The sequence below is a fragment of the Hirundo rustica genome, chromosome 10 (assembly GCF_015227805.2).
Source record: "Hirundo rustica isolate bHirRus1 chromosome 10, bHirRus1.pri.v3, whole genome shotgun sequence".
NCBI classification, from domain to species: domain Eukaryota; kingdom Metazoa; phylum Chordata; class Aves; order Passeriformes; family Hirundinidae; genus Hirundo; species Hirundo rustica.
The window spans coordinates 11174943-11194998 of NC_053459.1; the positions used below are offsets into that span (position 1 = coordinate 11174943).

Genomic DNA, 20056 nt, shown 5'->3' on the forward strand with positions numbered 1-20056 from the left:
TGCCTCGCGTTTCGTCTGTGCCGTCTCTACGTAAATCTACCGCATGCACGTAAAAATGGGCTTTTAGTTAGACTGTTTTAGTTACAACTGTTAAGGGCTTTTCTAAAAGGCTGAACTCGGCGAGCGCCACTGGGAGATAGTGCCCACGGTGCGATGCTGATCCCCACTGATCCGAGTGCCTGACCTCAATTTCTTACACTAAACGAGGTATGTTTGCTCCTGGGATTTCTCACTGAGGGCACTCAGTATCAATGAACAAATTACACTATAGTAACACAAAGTCATGAGCTGCAGCAATTCTCTGGTGCCATCGGTTTGCTTTACAGAGAGGGAATGGCATGTAAAATTACTGTTGAAACAGAGTTAGTGATAGAAATGTTCCCGTATTGCCCTTAGATTGGATGGTAATTTTTGAACAGAAACAACCAGGAATATTCATAGTAAACTAATAAAATTCAGAACGCTTAACCCCAAACTAGTACCGGTAGAATTTAGTTTTAACTCAAATGCAATCAGAAGAGTTAGTCAATTAGTCTTAACTCATTTAATTAGAGCAGAAAAAGCAAAATAACACATTGAAAAAATTTCCCCCTTATAGTTGTGGTTTGGCCCCTCTTAGGAAAAAACTGCACTATGAACAACAGAACAGTACTATGTGAGACAAGTCTGGCATTACTGGATCTTTAAATCAGGAATACTGACAGGGAAAGCCACATTAAGAAGCGGCTTCTCACCTCACATGGGCAGTCGCCGAGGTCACTGGGACAAAGGTACAGATCCCGGGGAAGTGAAGGCACGTGAAAGAGAAAGCCAAGAAACGACTGCTTTACCTCTCCTCCCTAAGGAACAACACATTAAAAGGTCACAGTCTCATTGACTATCTTTTGACATACAGCTAACAGATGTCAGAGAGGTACCAAGTACTTCAGTATCTGACTAAGAGTACTTTCCTTCAAACTAATTTATCAAAACTAACAGCATAATAATTACCTAAAACTTCTGATGAAGGCTCCCTCAGTAAGATTCAACATTACGTAACTGGTATAAAAACCTAAAACCTCTCCAAGCATTCAAAAATTAAGAAGCCTTAAGAAAAAAGACATCTAGATATCCTTTGTGTTTTTACAGTATCAATACAAGCAGGGCCTGCCTCACTGCAAGATTAAGCAGAACTTCAAAAAGAAAATGAATGCATGTTACTTTTTTCTTTCACAAGCTCCTAATGTAACAAATACATACCCTTTTGATTGGATGGAAGCGACCATGTAAAGTCACTTTCTTCTTGCAGATCTTAAATTCTTAACAAATGTGAGAAAGATAAGCCTGAACCAACTTGCAAAGTGTCAATGCATACATAATCTTAGCCAGAGAGAGCATGTATTAAAATTGCTTAATTTATGAGAAGCTTATGAAATACAAATTTTTAATTATTGTTCTCTTTGTAATCTCATGGAAGTAATGCAATAAAAGAGACAATGTGCTTTGATATGTGCAGAGCGTGTCCATACATGACTTATCTGGCATTAGTTTATATTGTTCTATCATAAATAATATCATTCCCACACACACTGTCTTTGTCTGTCCAAAACCTCTGTCACCCTCAGAGAAAAATCTTATTGTCAATGTGCACAAAAGCATCAAGTTCATCTCAGCACAGGCAAGAAACACTCAATTTGAAGTGAAAATGTACAGACACTTTCCTGCTAACAAGCCTGCATAAGCCACGGCAGCAGCCTGAGTGCTCCTGTTTGGGCGAGAGCACGTGAGCGCACGTCACTGCTCAGAGAGGGAGCTGGCACACCTGGGGTCACAGACCAAATACCTCAGCGCCATGTCCTGCACTTCTGCAGCTTCTCTGCTGAAATCCTCACTTTCTGTGCTCTCTGGAAAGTGTGGCTGGTCTTATTTTTTTACTAGGTTGTCAAACCAAAGGAAGGAGTGGAGGCACTCCAGGGACCTGTACAATACTGTGGCAAAGGAAAGAGTTAGTAAGTAAAACCAATCAAATGGCAGAACATCAGGGTCAAGAAGATCCTACACTACTAGGAGGGACAGCAACACCCCTACCATGAGTAATTTATATTGAATATTTCTAAGCAATGCCATCACACTCAGCATGTTTCAGTCAGCAAGAAATACACTTTATAGGATGATGCCAAGCAAGAGACCTTGAGAGATGGAACGGCTACAGACCCAGCAGACCTAATTCCCAGAAAGAAAACATGATCTTGACACTGTCTTGATATTTTCTAGGAACAGATTATTAAATAAAATCCCCAAATTAACTGTATTTTGAATAATTAACTTTTTTTTTTAAATTTTTTTTATAAATAAAGTATTCTCAGGTGCATTTCTGTTGTGTGACTGACACATTGGAGCATCTTCACCCAAAGCTTCCAGTATGAATCAAATTTGCCACTGGCACTGCTAACAGGATTCCACACACTGAAATCTTGTAGAGCAAGACCTAAAATTTATAATGCAAAGTTTTATCTTCTCTTCCTCAGCTGCTTTTTTGGTCAAGGTGCATCTATCCTCCTACTGTCTCCTCAAACTGTGAGCAACCATTCTACTTACTTAGCTCTACCTTTTTAACAAGTTTTAACATTATGAAAGCATTGACCTAGGGCCCTTCATCAGTTTGCAGATAATCAAGAAATAGGAATTAGTGGGCTCTTCCTCCACTGGCTGCTGCAGCCCACATCCATCTTTCATTACGACTCACCTGAAAACTTAACGGACAGACCACAATGAAAATTATGATGGTTACACAAAAGTTGCTGCAATAATTTACCATATGACCCTTTCTCATCAGTTCCTCCTATACTCCTGCCAGAAGTCACCACTGTCCTTGAAGTCAACAGACAGAACCACATGCAATGACATCACTTGATGAATCACATTAGATTTATGGGTCATTTGAGCTTTAGGCAGCCACGGGATGTTTCTTAAGGAGTTCCACTCTTGCTAAATCATCCCACCCTCACACTACAAACTGTACCAACCCAGCTGTTCTTGGGGGCTCCATGATGAACTAATATGAAAAATAACACAGGGGAGAGCACCAATCAGATTAATTCCTTGATAAGGTTCATAATGTGGCAACACAGTTCGGCATGACCCAGAAGGAGCAAGAAATAAGAGACTGGTTATCAATTGAAACCATTACACTGGTTAATCCAGGATTATCACTAGAGTATTGCACATCAAATCTGTGCCCACATGCATGAGGTTTTGCACTGCACCTGAGGCACAAGTGCAGTGCAACACTTCTGCCAGCTCTGCAACACAAGTAAACTTTGACAGGAAATGAGGTGGACTTCAGGACAATCAAGTTGTTAGCCAAGAATTTATCTACCAAAGCAACTGAAGTGAAAACTGGTGTACTTACTCTGTTAATGTTTCATCATTTGCCCGTTATTTTTACTTGGCTTAAGGAATATCTACATTTGGAGAAGAGCAGTGTGTATTATCAAGAGAGTGCCCATCATCCTCTCAGTGTCTCTTAAGGAATTACTGTGTGGACTGAATATTACATAATTAGGAATAATTTTAAGAAAATTAGTTATTGAGCTCCTCTATATATGTGTGTGTGTGCAAGAACATATATACAATGAATGGTCTTGTGTTCCTAGGAAATTCAGTGCTGAATAGTTCTTTAAAAGAACATTTATTTCAAGTCTAGAAATTAACAAAAAAATTTTAAAAAGACAGTAAAATGGCCATTAACGGGGCTTCATTAGAACAAGAGAATGGATATACTAGAAGCTAAAGGGATGAAAAAGCACTTAAGAACTATTGTTTCAGTAAGACCTAACCATTAAAAATAGCTGCAAGTACACAAAATAAGGAACTGTTGTTGGAACCATGGATTGTTTTAATAAAGAACAGCCACTTACCTCACGATATCAGATTCTTCAAAACATTTATCAGTTACAGTCTCAATATTCAAGGGTCCTCATGCACCTGAATTTGAATTCTTTTGGCCAAGAGTATGTATTCAGACTGCCCTTATGCCCTTGATGTCACTGTGTCCCCTTTCCAGATACAGAAAGAGAAGAACATAACTGTCTCTCAATAGTAAGGAAGGCTGATTATGAAATACATAAGGAGATCACATTGCAAATGGAATTTAAAAACATCTTTGCAGTAACAATTATTTCTTTGAGATTCCTTACCCTCAGGGGTCATCTAAATAGTAGTTTAGACCAACTCATTTAAACTGAACAAAAGTCCTGTAATTTTTGAATGGGAGCGTCCATGCAAGATTTACTCTGCTATAACTCATATATTTTCAAGTTATCCCTTCATTTAATTCGCTTGAATTTTCTTCAGTGCTATATATTGAGAAAGCAGAACTCACCATGCAGGGAAACAGCAGTTAAGAGTTCATTGACTAATCATTCAAAAACAGTTTATGAAATGCAAGATTTTATCTTGGTGTCTTTAAGTTGAGCAATATGACCTGAGTGTTTACATCAACCACACTTGTTCTATACAGAAACTCCAAGTTGCATACACAGTTACACAAAGTTGCAGCAGCTGGTCATGCTAAGACTGTGCTCCATTCTTTATGCTGGTTGCTTTAAACAAGCTAATTCACACTAAAATGTGTAAGAAAGACATTAACATTCTGCTTCTCAGCCACCAGCTGGTTCTACACCTTGTTAACAATCACTAGGATTGAGCTTACCGCAAAATAATCTTACTGACTTTTCTATGGGGTTGGATTTTTTAAGTCTAATAGGTGACAAGGCCAAAAAAATTTTGGAAGATCAGTATCATTTTAAATGCTCTTAATTGCAAGGTGATCAACAGCCTTTTGAAAAAAACACCTTTGTATTTTGATCTCAGTTACAGTTGAAAGCCATCAAGAAACAGTCTGGAGGGCAGGTCCTGCATCTGAGAATCACCAAAACTGAGTTTCATGAGATTTAATTCATATAGTGAACTTCTAGGTTGGAGCATACACAAGTTCCCATGGAGTAGTTGGAAATAAAACAGTGAAAATAGATAATGGTTCTTGTTTCAATATTTAATCCAAGCAGACACAGACACAGTTTATAAAATTACTCTATTGCATTAGAGTTCTATATAGCATTTAAGTTTTATGAATGTTTTTCCTTCAGTGTAGCATATATTCATATTCCAAAATATCTTTGCACAGTCTTTGTGCAACTACATGCTAAAAATCTGCAAATGCACACTTAACACTAAACAGCACAAAAAATACATTCTGTATCCATTCATATGCAAATTTAAAACATTTCACTTGGCAGATAAACAATGAAAAGTTTTTTTAAAAAAATCAGAAACTACAAAAATGCGCACATAAAAGTCTTCCCTTTTGGATTTTTAGTAAAATACTGCTCTGTATAAGATCTAATGAAAAACTCCAGTGCTTAGAAAATACTTTATATCTATGGGAAAAAGAAATGCTTACATTTGTATCTGTATGAGTAAAACATAATGACCTGGTTAAAATATAAAAATGAAATCAAAGGGGACAAAGATCAATGCAGATGTCACATCTACCAGGACATGTAAAACTGTAATTAAGTGGGCACCAGGCAGTCACTTTCATAGAATAGAAAAACTAAAAATCAGGGACTAATACAATATGCAGCAGCTACAGAATAAAGGGTTTAATCACCTAAATATACTACACATAGCAATTCCACTTGAAGAGGGAGCAGAAATCTTAGTCTGAAGTAGAATAATTAATAAAAATTGCTGTGTTCACTGGTACACATGAGTAGAGCATCCTCCATAGCTTTGTTTCTCAAAAATCTGCATAAATTGGCTATACAGACACATCAAAATTCTGTGATACAAGAGTCTAACATGGCCTCATCTCTGTCAGGGCAATTTTCAAATAGGTATTTTGTCTTATGATGAGATCATTCAGATAGATACAGCGGACAAATTAAATGTCACATAACCTCTTCGGCAATACTGGCATGGCAGCATCATTATCAGTCTCATGTTGCTAATAAGAATAAAAAAACCCCAAAAATACAACTTTCCCTTCACAGAATATGGCTTTGAACCTCTTGAGACTAGATGATTATAAAGAAAACAACCAAATCAATGTAGTTTTAGACTATATGTAGACTATTCCACAAGTTTTGTGACACTAAATAAAATTTCTCAATCTTGTTTTTACCTCTGTGATCCTTTTTATAGGGCTTGCTGCTATTCTACAAATACTACTGAGCCAACATCTGTTTTGGAGAAATGAAAATGAAAAAACACTATAACACAGTAATAATGTGAAACTTCATACTACACCAAGAAATGGAGGCAAAAAAGCAAATGAAAGAAAGTCTGAACACTTGCAGATCCAGAATGAAACCCACTCAAGTTTGCTTTATTTCTAGTTCCTAGGCCTTAGAGGAAAAATACTTCTTTTTCTAGAACAGATAAAAAGTGAAATTTAATGAATGCCAGTAAGCAGCACTGACAGGTTTCAAATTTTTTCTTAGACTGAAGATTTTATATTAATAGCCATAAGGATGGTACATGTGGGTTAAAAACAAGGACCTTTGAGCTTTCTTTTTTTCCTATATGAACAGAGAATCCCATAGCTCTGTCCAAAAATTCATGTCAGCTTTTTGTCCGAATATTCTTATGGAACCAATAGCAAAACTTCCTGATAATTTAATTTTGCAACACAGAAATTCTCTCACAAGACTAAAAAAAAAAAAAAATTAAGAGTTACTAGTAACAAAAAATAACATACTATAGAGAAGGCTTCAGGACACAAAATATTAGAGGAAGAAATGGACTCTAAACATAACTTTAACAGCCATCCAGCAAAATGGGGTGTCTTTAAACTCTGGCCATTTTTATAGTTCAGAAAAAAATCAGGATATCACAAGCATTTAGGAGGCTGTGCACAACTGCAGTAACTTTGTTATTTTATCATCAGAAAACAATTAAATTGGTAGATTTAAAAAAGTTAAATGCACTTTACTAAGGGGTCTCTACTTCACAAATATAACTTTTATATTCAATACGTCCTATAAATTAATCTCCTGGAACAGATTGTGCAAGAGCAAGCACCTTTTTCCACTCCCCTACCAGACACACAGTAACACCTATGCTCTGAAAGCTGTAAAGCTGTTGCCCTCTACTACAAAACCCAGCAGTTCATACTTAGAGAGGATTTGGCAATTTCTTTGTAGTCAGCTTTTAGTTAACTGATTCAACTCAGAAGGACCTGGAGTGCCAATGTAAAAGCTGCATTTAAATAATTTTTATGTCTGTCTTACTAAACTATTTAAAATCAAGGTAGAGTACAAAATGTCACACTAAACACTGTTAGATGCCCAACTTATTACTGTTCCACATCCCTCCCAAAAAGCAGATCCAACCTGAGTTAAGGCTGCCACTGTTATTGCTGCTTACCCGATATCGTCTGTAAGCCACTGTTTAGAAACCTAGGCACAAGGGATGGCATGGCAACCCTAACTGAGTATTTCCTGGCTTTTGATAATTTAAGTGAAAATAAAAGTTTTAACATAATTCTTATGGTTTTAATGACAACCGGAAAAATCATAGCAAAAAAATGTATTTCCTTCTATATTATACTTAAAGTGGCTGGTCTTTTTAATAGAGAGATTTCTGATTTTTTTAAATGATAGAACATAGCAGTGGGGAAAGAGTCAAAGATAAAATACACCTAGCTACCAGATTCATTCTGAAGATTTTGGTGCGCCAAAATTGACAGCCAGTTTTCTTGGCTTTCGCTTGCTGGAAGTGTTTGGTGTTGATTTATTATGAGGAACACTTGGAGTAGCCACATTGTCTTGAAATGAAACAGTGGATTGAGCAGCTTGAGGAGATTTTAAAGGAGCTGAAGAACTATCTTGCTGAATGTGGTCAGAAGACATTGGCTGTTCATTCTTTAGTGGTGCAGCTTGAGGGGAACTCTGAAACTCCTTGAGTTCAAATTTTTTCTTGCTAGCAGCCCTTTTTTTAGTTACCTTTAAATTAAATAAATATTATTTAACAGAATGCATTCTCAAAAAACTGCAAATATTCCACTTTGAGAAAACATGCATACATATCTTAACAATAACTTTCTAATACTAAATAGTACTTCACAATGGGGGTGTTGTTGTATTCGTCTTGTAGTTACTTTTTTTAAAAAAAATACCATATTAAGACAAACCTGCTGCTCTTACCTGCAGAGGTATAAACTGGTTGTGAGAACCAACTGGTATAGTTCCTGCAAGAGACACATTTCCTGGGTAGGAGCCAGGATAATAATGCTTAGGCACTGGAGTTCCCCAGGACACTGGACCAAACATGTGAGATGACGGAGGCATCATATTAGCTAGGAAAATAAGAAACTTTTAGCTCACTTTCCTTAAAAAAAAAAAATAAAATTAAAAAAAAAAAAAATATATATATATATATATATATATACACACACACACACACACAAATGCCCCAAGAGCCCAGGACTACCCCAACTACATCTGTCTGCATGCAGTTGATCTTTCCAGCAAAGCCTCACATGCTTCATGCTTACTTCAAAATAGCTAAGTATTTATTTATTATCAAAAGCCCCCAAACAAACAGAACTAGACCTAGATGACAGCACAATTAAGAGCACTAAAGTCCTGGTATCTGCATTCCAGAGTGCACATAATGTGGCATCTCCACATCCTCAGCTGGACCAACTGTATCAGCAGAAAGCTGCAAGCTTAGGCCGTCATTTTGGAACACAGCAACAACAGAGAAATCCCACAGAAAAGAGATTTAGCAGCTGCTATATGAGTTTCTAGGATGCTACAATGGTGCTAACTCATTAATTCCTAGCTGTGACTGGGAACATCAGCAGAATACAGAACAACTGGGAGCCAAAAACAGCACTAGGACATTTAGCAATTTTTGAGGGGTTATATACTATGCTCGTGTTTGGCAGAGCACAAGAGGATTATGATGTAGCACTTTAGTGAAAGTTGGTTATAGACAAATAAAAACAGTAATGCAGGGAGAAACATTAACTATATGGGATGGGGGGAAAATCCATGGAAAAAATCAAGGAAGCTTGATTTCTTACAAATTTGGGACTGGGACTATCTCCTTTCAAATAATTACTGTTGTTTTAAAGAAAAAATAAATGGGAAAAAGCACCAAAGACTGAATGGATAAATACAGTCTGGAGGAAAAGAAACAATTATTAGAGATGATTCTTTTTACTGAATTAATCTGCACATTGATGCAAAGATGGTCATGAACTGTTTTCAAAACTGTTCAGTCATACAAGCACACACATGAAGACCAAAATAGAGGCTTTCTGCAAAGCATTCATTTTCATATAAAAACCCACCACAATTAGAGGATATTGTGATATTATGTGCAATGTGTACTAGTCAAACACCTACCAGGGGGCTGTGCAAATACTGGAGGAATTGATGCAGGGGGTACAGGAACTCCTAGTGGTTGGTAATTTGGAAACACTGGTGGAGGCGAAGCAAAGTTTACTCCTATAGAACCCTATGAAGAAGGAAACAGAGGTTTACCAACAAATGCAGTGCACAGAGATGAAGATTTGAAGAGAGTTTTTAAATCCTCACCAAGCGCTGTAAAGCAAAAAGCGCGGCTTTCTCCTTTGCTTCAGCTTCGGAATGACACTGCGGCCCGTGAACCAATAAACCATTTGACAGCTTTATGTGGCACACTGTCATGGTCTAGAAAAATAGACAGAAAAGATTTTGGAGGGAATAAACTGTGAGACAGAAACAGAGATTTGTTTGTTTTAAAAAAAGGCAACAAAGGGAGCGAAGCTTTATTTTCAGACAGATTTCAGTGGTCAGTTCAAATATTCAATACAGAACAGTTACAGAAAGTTGAGAACTTGTACTTTTGCAGAAAAAACATTTTACCTGTGGTGTTTTTAGGAAAGAGAAATCTGGTTGCGACATTCCAAGAAGAGAACACACACGAGAAAGCTCAGAAACAGTAGACAGTGCAGGCTGCGGACAAGTGAAAGAATGACCTCCGGTTTCTGTCACTGGTGTGCTCTGGGGGCCTCCAGGGCTATGCTTGTTCATATAAGCAGCTGACAAAAGGGGGAAAAAAAAAGTTGAATCACAATTATTTCCTTCACTAAAAGGATGGGAACTTGGTTATTAGCCAAAAAAAAAAAAAAAAAGCAAGCTTATTTGATTTTTTCAAATAATCATTGGTATTTTCATATTGTTTCACAAAAACCAAGAGACTATGCCTGAAGAGAGTTTTAGATCCAAATACAGAGGTAGAACTCAAAAAATATGGAAATTTTATGACTGTATTTTGATAAAGAGTACCGTGCTGAAACTGTGTTCTAAAATGTAGTGACATTTTAGTGACATTTAGTGACATTGTAGTGACAAGGTGAAGCTCTGAATTACAAACTGGTGGTTAAACATACCCATTTTTTTTGTCGGTCTGTATTGCACAGCAGCTCCATGGCAATCCTGTCTACTAGAGGGAGCAGGAACATCATTAACTTGTGATTTCACTTCATTCCTTGTTTGCAGATCTGAGCCATCTATCTTCAAAATCTCTTTGAGCATCTGTGTTCCTTTCTTTAAAAATAAAATAAACCACTGAGGAACATGCTGGCATTCAGATAATATGACCTTCTTAACACTGATTATCATAATTGGTAGCAGAATCTGGCTTTTTATTTTCCAATCAGTTTCATTTCATCAAAGCAAAGATAACAGCATGTTAGCATAAACAAAGGTGTTCACTAATTTTCTTTGAGAATAGCTAATTAAAAAATCATTAAGACATTTTAAAAAGCAGTATGAAGTTCCATGGAGATTCTTTAAATAGAAGCATTGATGCTAAGATAGCAGATGCTAAACTGCAATGTAATGATTCCTGCAGTATACAGACCATGGCAAATGACTGTGGTGACAGATGCTCCTCGTTTGTAGCTCTTGCTTCCTTGGAATAAGTTGGCACTTCATTTTCTTTGGAAATTTTCAACGAAGCTAGAAGGCTTTCCAGTTCATTGTCCTTCTTAAATTAAAGAAGAAAAAAGGTACATCAACTAAGTGTATTTACAAGCAGATGCAAGAGGAAGGGGTATATGAATTCAAGGTTCATTTTATTCTCATTCAGATTTTTCCTCTCTTAGCTTCGCCAGGTCACAGTCATGTCTGTTCAGAGTGTGAACAAATATCCAGAGACTGCACCAAGTTCTGCATATTAAAACATGCAAGCATTGACCAAGAGAGAATTGATTCAAACAGTAATCAAAGTTACACAGGTTTGTTTTATTTTGCGGACATGAATTTGCAAACAAGTAACCAGGAACAATTGGAACCGAATGGACCAGAAACTGAAATTACTCAAAGAGCACAAGACAGACAACTCCTTAGATCCTACCTTTCCACCTGCACAGGGGCCATCAGCTGCAGCCTTCTGAACTCCAGGCATGTTGGGACCTCCATTCCTCTTCAAAAGTTTGACATTGTACTTATTCACACCTGTGAAATTCTGAAATAAATTGCAGTAAGTATTATTGAATACTCTGGTACTCATTGTAACACAATCACATTCGAAATGCAGCTGCAAAGAGCTTTCACAAGCTAATATTCTTAGAGGATTTCAACTTATTGAACACCTAGCATTTGTGTTTTCACACTACAGCATAGCTTTTAAAGTCTAAGAGGAACAGCAAAGTTGTTTGGTATCATCATACATTTTATGCACTTTCTCTCCTATTCTGTCTATAAACCTCTAATGAAAAAAATCTCCAAAATACATTTACTGACTAAAAGAATCAACACAGATGCCAGTTAAAGAAATCTGTAAAATGATAAATCACATCAGAGTAAAATGAAAAGAATAGATTTACTCAGTACAGACAAAATTACCTGTTGGTTTGACATTTTATTATGTGGTTGACTTTCACCTCTTGTAACTTTGGAATCTTCTTTAACTACAAAAGAATGCATTCTTTTGAAATGCTCTTAAAAATTGTAACAGTCAAGACTCAAAACAATTAGTACCTCCATACAAATACACAGAGTTGCATTCATTTGAATGGTTTTATCAGTTGTTTAATTCTTACTTCATAGGTCATTTGGTCAATGCTTTTCTTCCAGGATAAAATGAAATTAAGTATATCCAATAATATATCTAATTTTCTATTCTACAAATATCATCACAAGAAGATTTTCAAAGACTTGTGGCTTTTTGTTTGGTTATTTTATTAGATGGGTGGCAAGTCAACAGAACAATTTTCCTAAAAAGGTTGAGGATTAAGTGTGGAACAATCTAATACGCACTTCAAGGATATTATTTGACAGTAACAAGTGCAATGTAGTGTTAATAAAACTACAATAAAATATTTCCTGTCCATAACTACAAAAAGCCAAAAAACTCATCAGACATTTCAATGCAGGTCAGCTAAAGCAAGTAGTTCCCCTAAACAAAGTTTCTAATTATAGTACTTACATTTTTTATAAGGCTCCTGTTTTCTTTGCTGACATTTAAAGCTGCCGTCGTTGAAGCCTGGCTTATAAAACTGATGGCCAGTCCCCAGCTTGATTTCCTGAGGTAGAACTGCACCCTAGGGTTTCAAACATCAAAGCTTAACCAGAAAACCAGGTATCTATTATTTCCATAGTAGTGCCCTGTGATTACCCCTTTCCAGAGCTATGCATACTCCACAAACCACTTTCATCCAGAGGATTTATTTGTAACGTGAAGTTTCCTGATACCAGGAACTGATGTATGATATTAAGAACCTTCATATTTTGAATGCAGAGATCTGTTCAAAGTTTCTATACAAACCTTCTCATGGATGTTTTGTTGCATGTGATGAGACTTCCCAGAACTCTGCAATGATTGCCATATGCTGCAGAATTCATCATCTTGCTTACTCTGTGCCTGACAAAATAAAAAAAACAAGACCCCCAAAAAACTCAGCAGTGATAAATTCAACTTTTGAACAGCTAAATATATACCAAGACATTCTGGAAATTGTAAGGTTCAAGTTTAACAGTCCTCAGATGACAGATATTTTCATACTGACACTAGTATAAGTTGCAGGTAATTAATTATGAAACAAGCTGTTGTAGTGGGTTGCAGTTACAAGTTTCACCAAGAATCACGACTAAACTGAAACAAGCTTAGTTTGATGATTAAGTATAATGAAACTCAGATAACAGTTCAGAATGGTTTCAAAAGCATGCTGTCATACTGGGAGTTTTCTTAGATTTTATTATTAATGATTTATTTTGTAAGGCCTTGCCAACAAGGCTCAATTACTTCATTACGTTACAGGTATGTCACCGCAGAACTGCAGTACAGCTATGCAAAAAAACACTTTTAAAAATCTAATGCCTAAACAAAGACAACACAGGATATTATATTCGTTCTTGGAGTACTGCTCCAGTCTGTATCTGAACTAAAACATCTGAAGTACTAAAACAAAGCAATTTATTAATCGTGAGAAAATGACACCCACCCTGAACAGAGGGCCAAAACAGAGACATTTGGTCCGATACTAAATGAATCCGAACACTCACTTTATTTTTCTGATTGCCACTCAGAAATGATCCTTTCTGGGGTGAGTTAGAGTTGCCCTGATTTTCAACCCTGAGATTGTAATGCTGTCTTCCATTCAGTTGCTAAATCATTGAGACAAAAAAAAAAAAAAAAAAAAAAAAAAAAAAAAAAAAAAAAAAAGAAGAAAAAAAAAATCAGAAGTGTTTCATTGTCTTACATTTTCTTTTGGAAAGTACTTTTTCTTGTCTAGACCTAAAAAACATGAGACCACACTTGGAGAAACAGGAAGTTTCTAATTAAGGTAAGTTTCTTTAAAGAAGTCTCTTGTTAAAAAAATAAAGTGTCATTAAACCACCATAATTCAATTCACTTGTAATTTCCCTCCTTTACGGTAGTTTCAAAGTAAATTATAACCAAGAAGCAAGACTGATAGGGAAATCATGTCTTCCATTTCTAAGCATGGACAAACAGCCTATAAGAAGCACTAACTGAATCACAGCTTTAAGGAAAAAACTGCATCTCTGTCCAAACACACTATTTGGTGACACCAAACACGGTGTCACTGCTCTGAACTAAGTAGTTGTCTCTAAGAAAACCAACTGGAATTACTCAGAGCAAAACCACTGTCAATAAGGAAATTTTAGTCATTTTCATTCTTAGATTAATTCATTTCTCCAGCATAAGAATTATTCTACTTCTAATATATTGACATAAAACCTAAATCTTGTTTGGACCAATGAAGATAACCATGTCAGTATTTCAGATTCTACAGAAAAAACCCCATTTTTTGTACAAATGTGAGAAAAGTCTTACTTGAGTAGGAACAAAAAGGGAGCGAGGAGAATGGTTGAGGCCTCCCAGATGCATTTTTTGTGAGCATACAGATGACAGATCAGATGCATATGAGTTGTAGTTATTCACTGCTGGCTGAGGTTTAACTATGGCCATCAGCTTTTGATTTCCCATTTCTGACCGACTGCCATGAGACAGGTTAATTAAGGCACTTGAGGGCAGGCGATAACCTCTGGCAGGCGAGCACCTTAAGAAAAGTGAATTCCATAGTTGTTTCATGCAGTTTAATTGTTGCCAAAAGACAATGACTGAAGTTTGAACAACAGAGGCTGAAAACTGTGCAATACTGAAATCTAGTAGCATTGCAGACAACCTGAAACCCACGACTCCCCTTTGCCCTCTGGCTGTCAAACAGTAATTAGCAATACTCAGTTTATATTGCACCTTTCAGTGCTGAGCTTAAAGAAATTTTTAAGATGAGTGAATTGTTATAGCACAGCTCTGTAGTAAATATTTCTGTAAAAGAACCAGAAAACAATATTCTTTTATTTTTCAGAAATGAAAAAATGAAGTTTCAGGTTCAGTAGCAGAATTACAGATTGAAGTTAAGTAGCATTTCTGAATACTGAGTATTATCTGTGTTACAGGACATGCAAGGGCTGTGATTGCTGAATGCAGGTAGTAGGGAAGAACCTCCTCTAATTTCCATCATTAAAACCTTAGTTTGGGTAAGAACAGTAAAATGAAGCCTGCTGGGTATAACTGAGCACCGAAGTTTAGGTGTTTACTTCAATATAGAACAGTTATGACACTTCTAAAAACAAAAGCATCTCCACCTCCTGAAGAACAATTCAGGTTTTTAATGGTTGGAATTTAGTGTCTAAGTATCAACTATTGAGTTCAGAGCCCCTCCTTCAGAGGAACAGATGCCTTCTGTCTGGTTTTTAATCTAATGTTGAATACGTACTGATAAGGACCCATTTTCTACATATCTGTTTAGAAAGACATCTGGATCTAGTGCCTTATTCTGCTGGTTCATATCTGCTTTCTGCAAGTCAGAAGTTTATATATTAAAAAAGCCTAAAGAGCATTTTCACAATATAATATGCTTCACAAAAATTATCACTACTTAAAGAGAATCAAGAAACGCAAAAGAAATAAAAACTGACCAACACTACCAAGAAACAAAGTTTTAAGAAGTGGCATTAAAAATACTCAAACCAAAGCCAACAATTTCATGCCATCTATATCAATAGCATGAAATGACTCCGAACTCCACCACACAAACCTTATTGTGAGGCCTCCAAGGAATTCTTCATCAAACAAAACTTCAAAGAGCACATCTGTTTCTCTAGCAGCTAAAAAAAAAGCAAAACATCATCCTATACACTTATTTCCATCTATATTATGTAAGCATCTATCTATACTAGTTATACAATAAATAATGAAAAGACCAAAAATGAACAACAGACCCCCAAATAATTTCTGAGTAATTTCATTAACAGGGATTTGGAAATACTTCTCAAGGTCTCACATATGTCTGCCCTTTAAGATATAGTTTCAACAGCAATGTACCATGCATTACACCTTACCAATATGCATTAATATGTATGCCAGTTGTCAGAAACTGGCAGAAAAGAGATGCAAGCCACTTCTACATGCAGGCAGTCAGAAACTAACAGCTTTAATATTAACTTCTTGCATAAAGACAGACTAATACAGCTTTAAAATTATAGTAGTATCTAAGAATTATGGAGAATTTTTTTTTTTTTAAAACTGCACCCAAGTCTAGCCTATTTGAAATTCTGTTACATGCAAACTGAATGAGAAAGCAACTACTGAAATGGCAGGCAAGAAAATAATTTGTAAAACTCGATCTCAAACTGCTGCACTCTGAGGGGTTCAATAACCCTTCTTGAAACAGATTTATGGGTAATCTTCTTGTCAAACAATGTATTAAGCCATGCCAATTAATGGAAATGGAATATCACAGAATAAAAATACAAATTTAAAGTAAGACTATTTAAGATAAATCATACCTGATAAAGCTTTATGTTGAATGTATTAAGGCTAATACTTGGTTTTATGACTACTTGGCTTAACTTTGCCCATATTCTCCCATACCTTCACTTTGTTCCTTTTCTGATCTGCCTTCTTCATATTAAGAAGAAACAAAGAGTAATTTCTAATTCATATAGGAAGGAACATAGGGTAAGTAGTTTCTTATTCAAAAAACAGCTATGTAACACATGAAATTAAAATAGAAGACTTGTAGGTTTGATTCAAAACAGTAAATATGTCATTAACAGCTTCAAGTTGCATATGCTTCATAGTGAGAAATATGTGCATTCACAGCCATTACACAAAACACTATCCTGAATCCTGCTTTCACATTACTAGCTGAGCTGTTATATAGCTATAATCGGGAAGAAAATATTACCTCCTTTAATTCCAATAATGGTGCCTCGTAGACCAACCGGAACAGAGAAGTTCTCTCTGACATTGACCACACGATCAAACAGCCTGTACTCTGCATCTCGATCTGGAACAACCCCCTTCTGCTGCTCTAATGGCTGACAATAACCAAAAGACTGTCTTAATGTATGCAAAACAATAAGGATTACAATAAAAACACATGTATAACAATATCTGAGACACACTATATATAGTAAACTTTCTGGGAAAAAAAAAACCACATAGAAATCCCTTCCATTCTCCCCCCCCTCAAATAAAAACCTTCCCTCTCCATATTCAAAGTAAACTTCCTTTTTTTTCCCCTTGCAACTCTCACTCAGTGCTTCTGCCTGAAAATGTGTTGTACATTAGTTGATCAAAAGAGTCAATTCAGAACCAAAACATCACGAGTAACCTGCCTCTATCAGTAACGTGGGCAAGGTGAGCAGCTGGTCCAATGTGAAGAATTCAATAAAAAGTGAGACATGAGAAAAGAGATGGCAGAAAGCAGATTTTATTTTGCCTTCATTATAGAGCCAGTAAGAACTGCAGAAGCATACAGGACAGAAGGTAGAAAAGACCTGAAAGTCAGTGCCTGACATGACAGAGTTTGCAGTTAGAAGAAATTTTCTCTCCTTGTAGAGAGAGATTACTGTTTTCAAAATAATTTTCTAGGAGGCATAATAAAATCTTTCTTTTCATCAACACTGTCATAAAATTCCATTCTCCTAAAGCTGGTAAGCTTAGGTAAGACACATCTGATCTGGACAACTTAACCCCCCCTGACCCATTGACATCACTTACTCTGTACAACAAATGGGGTTTCACAGTTACTCGCACCTTCTTGTTGCTCTTCCTCTGCTAAAGGAAAGGAACAGAGAGCTTTTAGCAGCCAGTGTAGGAACAAGCACTGAGGTAAAACAAAACTCCTGAAAAGATCATGTAGAATTTCTTTAGTTTCTTTTAGATAATGGGATGGAGCTTTAATGAAGTCTTTAGAGTAAGTCTAGATTTTAAAACATGTTAGATTTCATACCAAACCACTAGTTGTCTAATTCCAGATTTCACAGCAGTTTTCTAAGATGTCCTAGTGAGTTATTTAAAAAAAAAAAAATCAGCCCATTATTTCATTTGGCTTTGTCCTTAGCTTTTACTTAGTAATTTTTTTGGCCACTTTTCTTCATCTGTGGCCTTTATAAAATAACCTAATTTTCTGCAGACCAAAGAGAAACTGTAAGGGCAGAACAGCTGGGATTGCATATAAAAAGAGCACTTTAATATTTTTCAATATATACTGATACCCTTTCCTTTACAAAATCACCAAAAGGCACAGCTCAGAGTATGTCCCACTGCAGATAAATCACCCCTAAAAGAGTGAATCTCTTACAAAGATTCATCATGAGTTCTTCTGAATTTCTGGGACAATTCGTATTACAAGTCCAGATTTTACATTATATTCTGTGTTCTTTTTCTTTGGAATGGCAAGTAATCCTCAACTGTCTTATTTAAATTCAAGAACTGCAAAAATAACGAGCAGTGCTTTTTGGTTCAACCCTTTGGTTCACAATGACACCAAGCTGCATACCTTGCATTTCTCTATTTCTTCTTCAATTTTCTCAACAATGGCTGCATCCAAAATTTGCAAGTCACAAGATGAACGAGACAAAGCGGACACAGGATGTGCTTTTAACCAGGCAACAATTTCTTGCACTTTCTCAGCTCTGAATAAAAAATGGCATGAATGAAAGCTTTTTGCTGCATAAACCAGTCATTTCACCATGTTCCCTATTTTAATCAGTCAAGCATTATCATACAGGCACACTGATTGTATATATTCATGAAGTAATGGAATCTAAAGGTTCTGTATGACGTAAGAAAAGTCAGAATTATACAGTACTGTTTCAAAACCATAACCTAAAGTTTTGTTTCAGGAAAATAAATTAAATTAATTAAAAGTATTCAGCAAATTAAGTTTGCATCCAACCAACGAACTGTGTCCAGACTGATTACTGGTTCTGTCACCAGCTGTGTCCCACACCACAGGAAGAAAGAACTTCACAGGAGAAGACTCTGCTAAAATGGAGAAAAAAATCTGAGAGCCTTCTACAAGAGGGGTCCCACACTGGTGTATCACCAGGTAAGAGTCCTGCAGGTTTACTGACTGAAGCCCATGGATTGGGTTTATTGTCTGATAACTAAAGTTTCAAGTTACCATCCTGTGTCTGAAACCAAGGTTGCTATTTTTCTTCCGTGTAAATGTATACTAAAAATGTGCAAAATACTTCCAACTCTCTAGGACTTACTTTCAAATTCCAAGTGATTCTAGACAATTACCACAATTTTAAAAAAAATTATTTATAACTAGTCATAGCTATGCTTACTGAACATTATTTTAAAAGCAAGAATTATGAAATAGCCACTGAAATTGATATTTCTCATTTACTGGACTTGAGGTTGAAGTCTGGCAGAAACTTGGACTTCATGACTGAAAAGTACAACATTCAAACAATGTTTTCAGCTATCACTGAACAACCAGGCTGCTGGAGGAACAGCAAGGTTTCAGTTACACAGCAGCCACTGCAGGATCGTTACCAATTTCACAACTGTCAGTCTTTATTGTCCTCATTGTAGAAAAGAAATAAGGACCATGGCTTACCCATTCTCATCCTCTCCAGGCCAAATGTCATCTTCATAGCAGATATCTTCCTGGCTGTTCTTGGCTACATAATTAAATAGTTCAGGCACCCTAAAAACCCCCAAATATATGGAAGATAACTTTAGTTTCACATCAGCACAGACCACAAAAGAGCCCCATCAAAAACAAGTCTGGTGGGCTTTAAAAGTTGCGAAGCCCAGATGGGTTATTTTTTACTTAATTTAGTATGACACTGCTAATTTTTCAAAGGCAAGTTGCTAACAAAATTACTCTGTCCCAAAGTAGAACACTAGAATCAAAGAAATGAACTCATTATTAGAAGATCTGTGACCAGAGGACAAATTCCAGCAGTTGATACAAAGATGGGGAATTTGGATGAAGCTCATATCCAATAATTTACCTTTCTAAATACTCAGCAAGTAGTTGTTCTACTGCAGAAGAATACATCCATTCGTTTCCAACTTTCTTAGTATACCCAGGAACTTCTTCATTTTTCTTATTGAACTTCAGGTTTAGCCCCACATTTGCTTTGTGATCACCATGAGGACTGGAAATAAGAAAAAGTTCATGAGCTTGCAATAATATGTGTGTGTTTACATACATTAAAAAAAACCCAAAACTCATAAACAT

The 20056-nt window shown here is 36.3% G+C and overlaps 1 protein-coding gene across 2 annotated transcripts in view; it reads right to left on the reverse strand.

Moving 5' to 3' along the window:
* Nucleotides 1-4315: 4315 nt before the first annotated feature.
* The window catches only part of XRN1 (5'-3' exoribonuclease 1), a 36022-nt gene continuing 20281 nt past the window's right edge, over nucleotides 4316-20056 (reverse strand). Inside the window, exons 25-43 of one of the 2 annotated variants that reach the window (XM_040074079.1) lie at nucleotides 19827-19973; nucleotides 19427-19516; nucleotides 18356-18491; nucleotides 17575-17631; nucleotides 16757-16889; nucleotides 15605-15674; nucleotides 14338-14563; nucleotides 13545-13646; nucleotides 12808-12903; nucleotides 12469-12583; nucleotides 11886-11950; nucleotides 11395-11505; nucleotides 10900-11025; nucleotides 10427-10583; nucleotides 9900-10075; nucleotides 9591-9704; nucleotides 9399-9510; nucleotides 8190-8341; nucleotides 4316-7988 (exon numbers count right to left, since the gene is read on the reverse strand). In XM_040074079.1, the coding sequence (XP_039930013.1) occupies nucleotides 7698-7988; nucleotides 8190-8341; nucleotides 9399-9510; nucleotides 9591-9704; nucleotides 9900-10075; nucleotides 10427-10583; nucleotides 10900-11025; nucleotides 11395-11505; nucleotides 11886-11950; nucleotides 12469-12583; nucleotides 12808-12903; nucleotides 13545-13646; nucleotides 14338-14563; nucleotides 15605-15674; nucleotides 16757-16889; nucleotides 17575-17631; nucleotides 18356-18491; nucleotides 19427-19516; nucleotides 19827-19973 (2476 nt within the window). In that variant the 3' untranslated portion in view covers nucleotides 4316-7697. The remainder of the gene's footprint in view (nucleotides 7989-8189; nucleotides 8342-9398; nucleotides 9511-9590; nucleotides 9705-9899; nucleotides 10076-10426; nucleotides 10584-10899; nucleotides 11026-11394; nucleotides 11506-11885; nucleotides 11951-12468; nucleotides 12584-12807; nucleotides 12904-13544; nucleotides 13647-14337; nucleotides 14564-15604; nucleotides 15675-16756; nucleotides 16890-17574; nucleotides 17632-18355; nucleotides 18492-19426; nucleotides 19517-19826; nucleotides 19974-20056) is intronic. The other variant, XM_040074080.2, reaches the window with a different exon arrangement.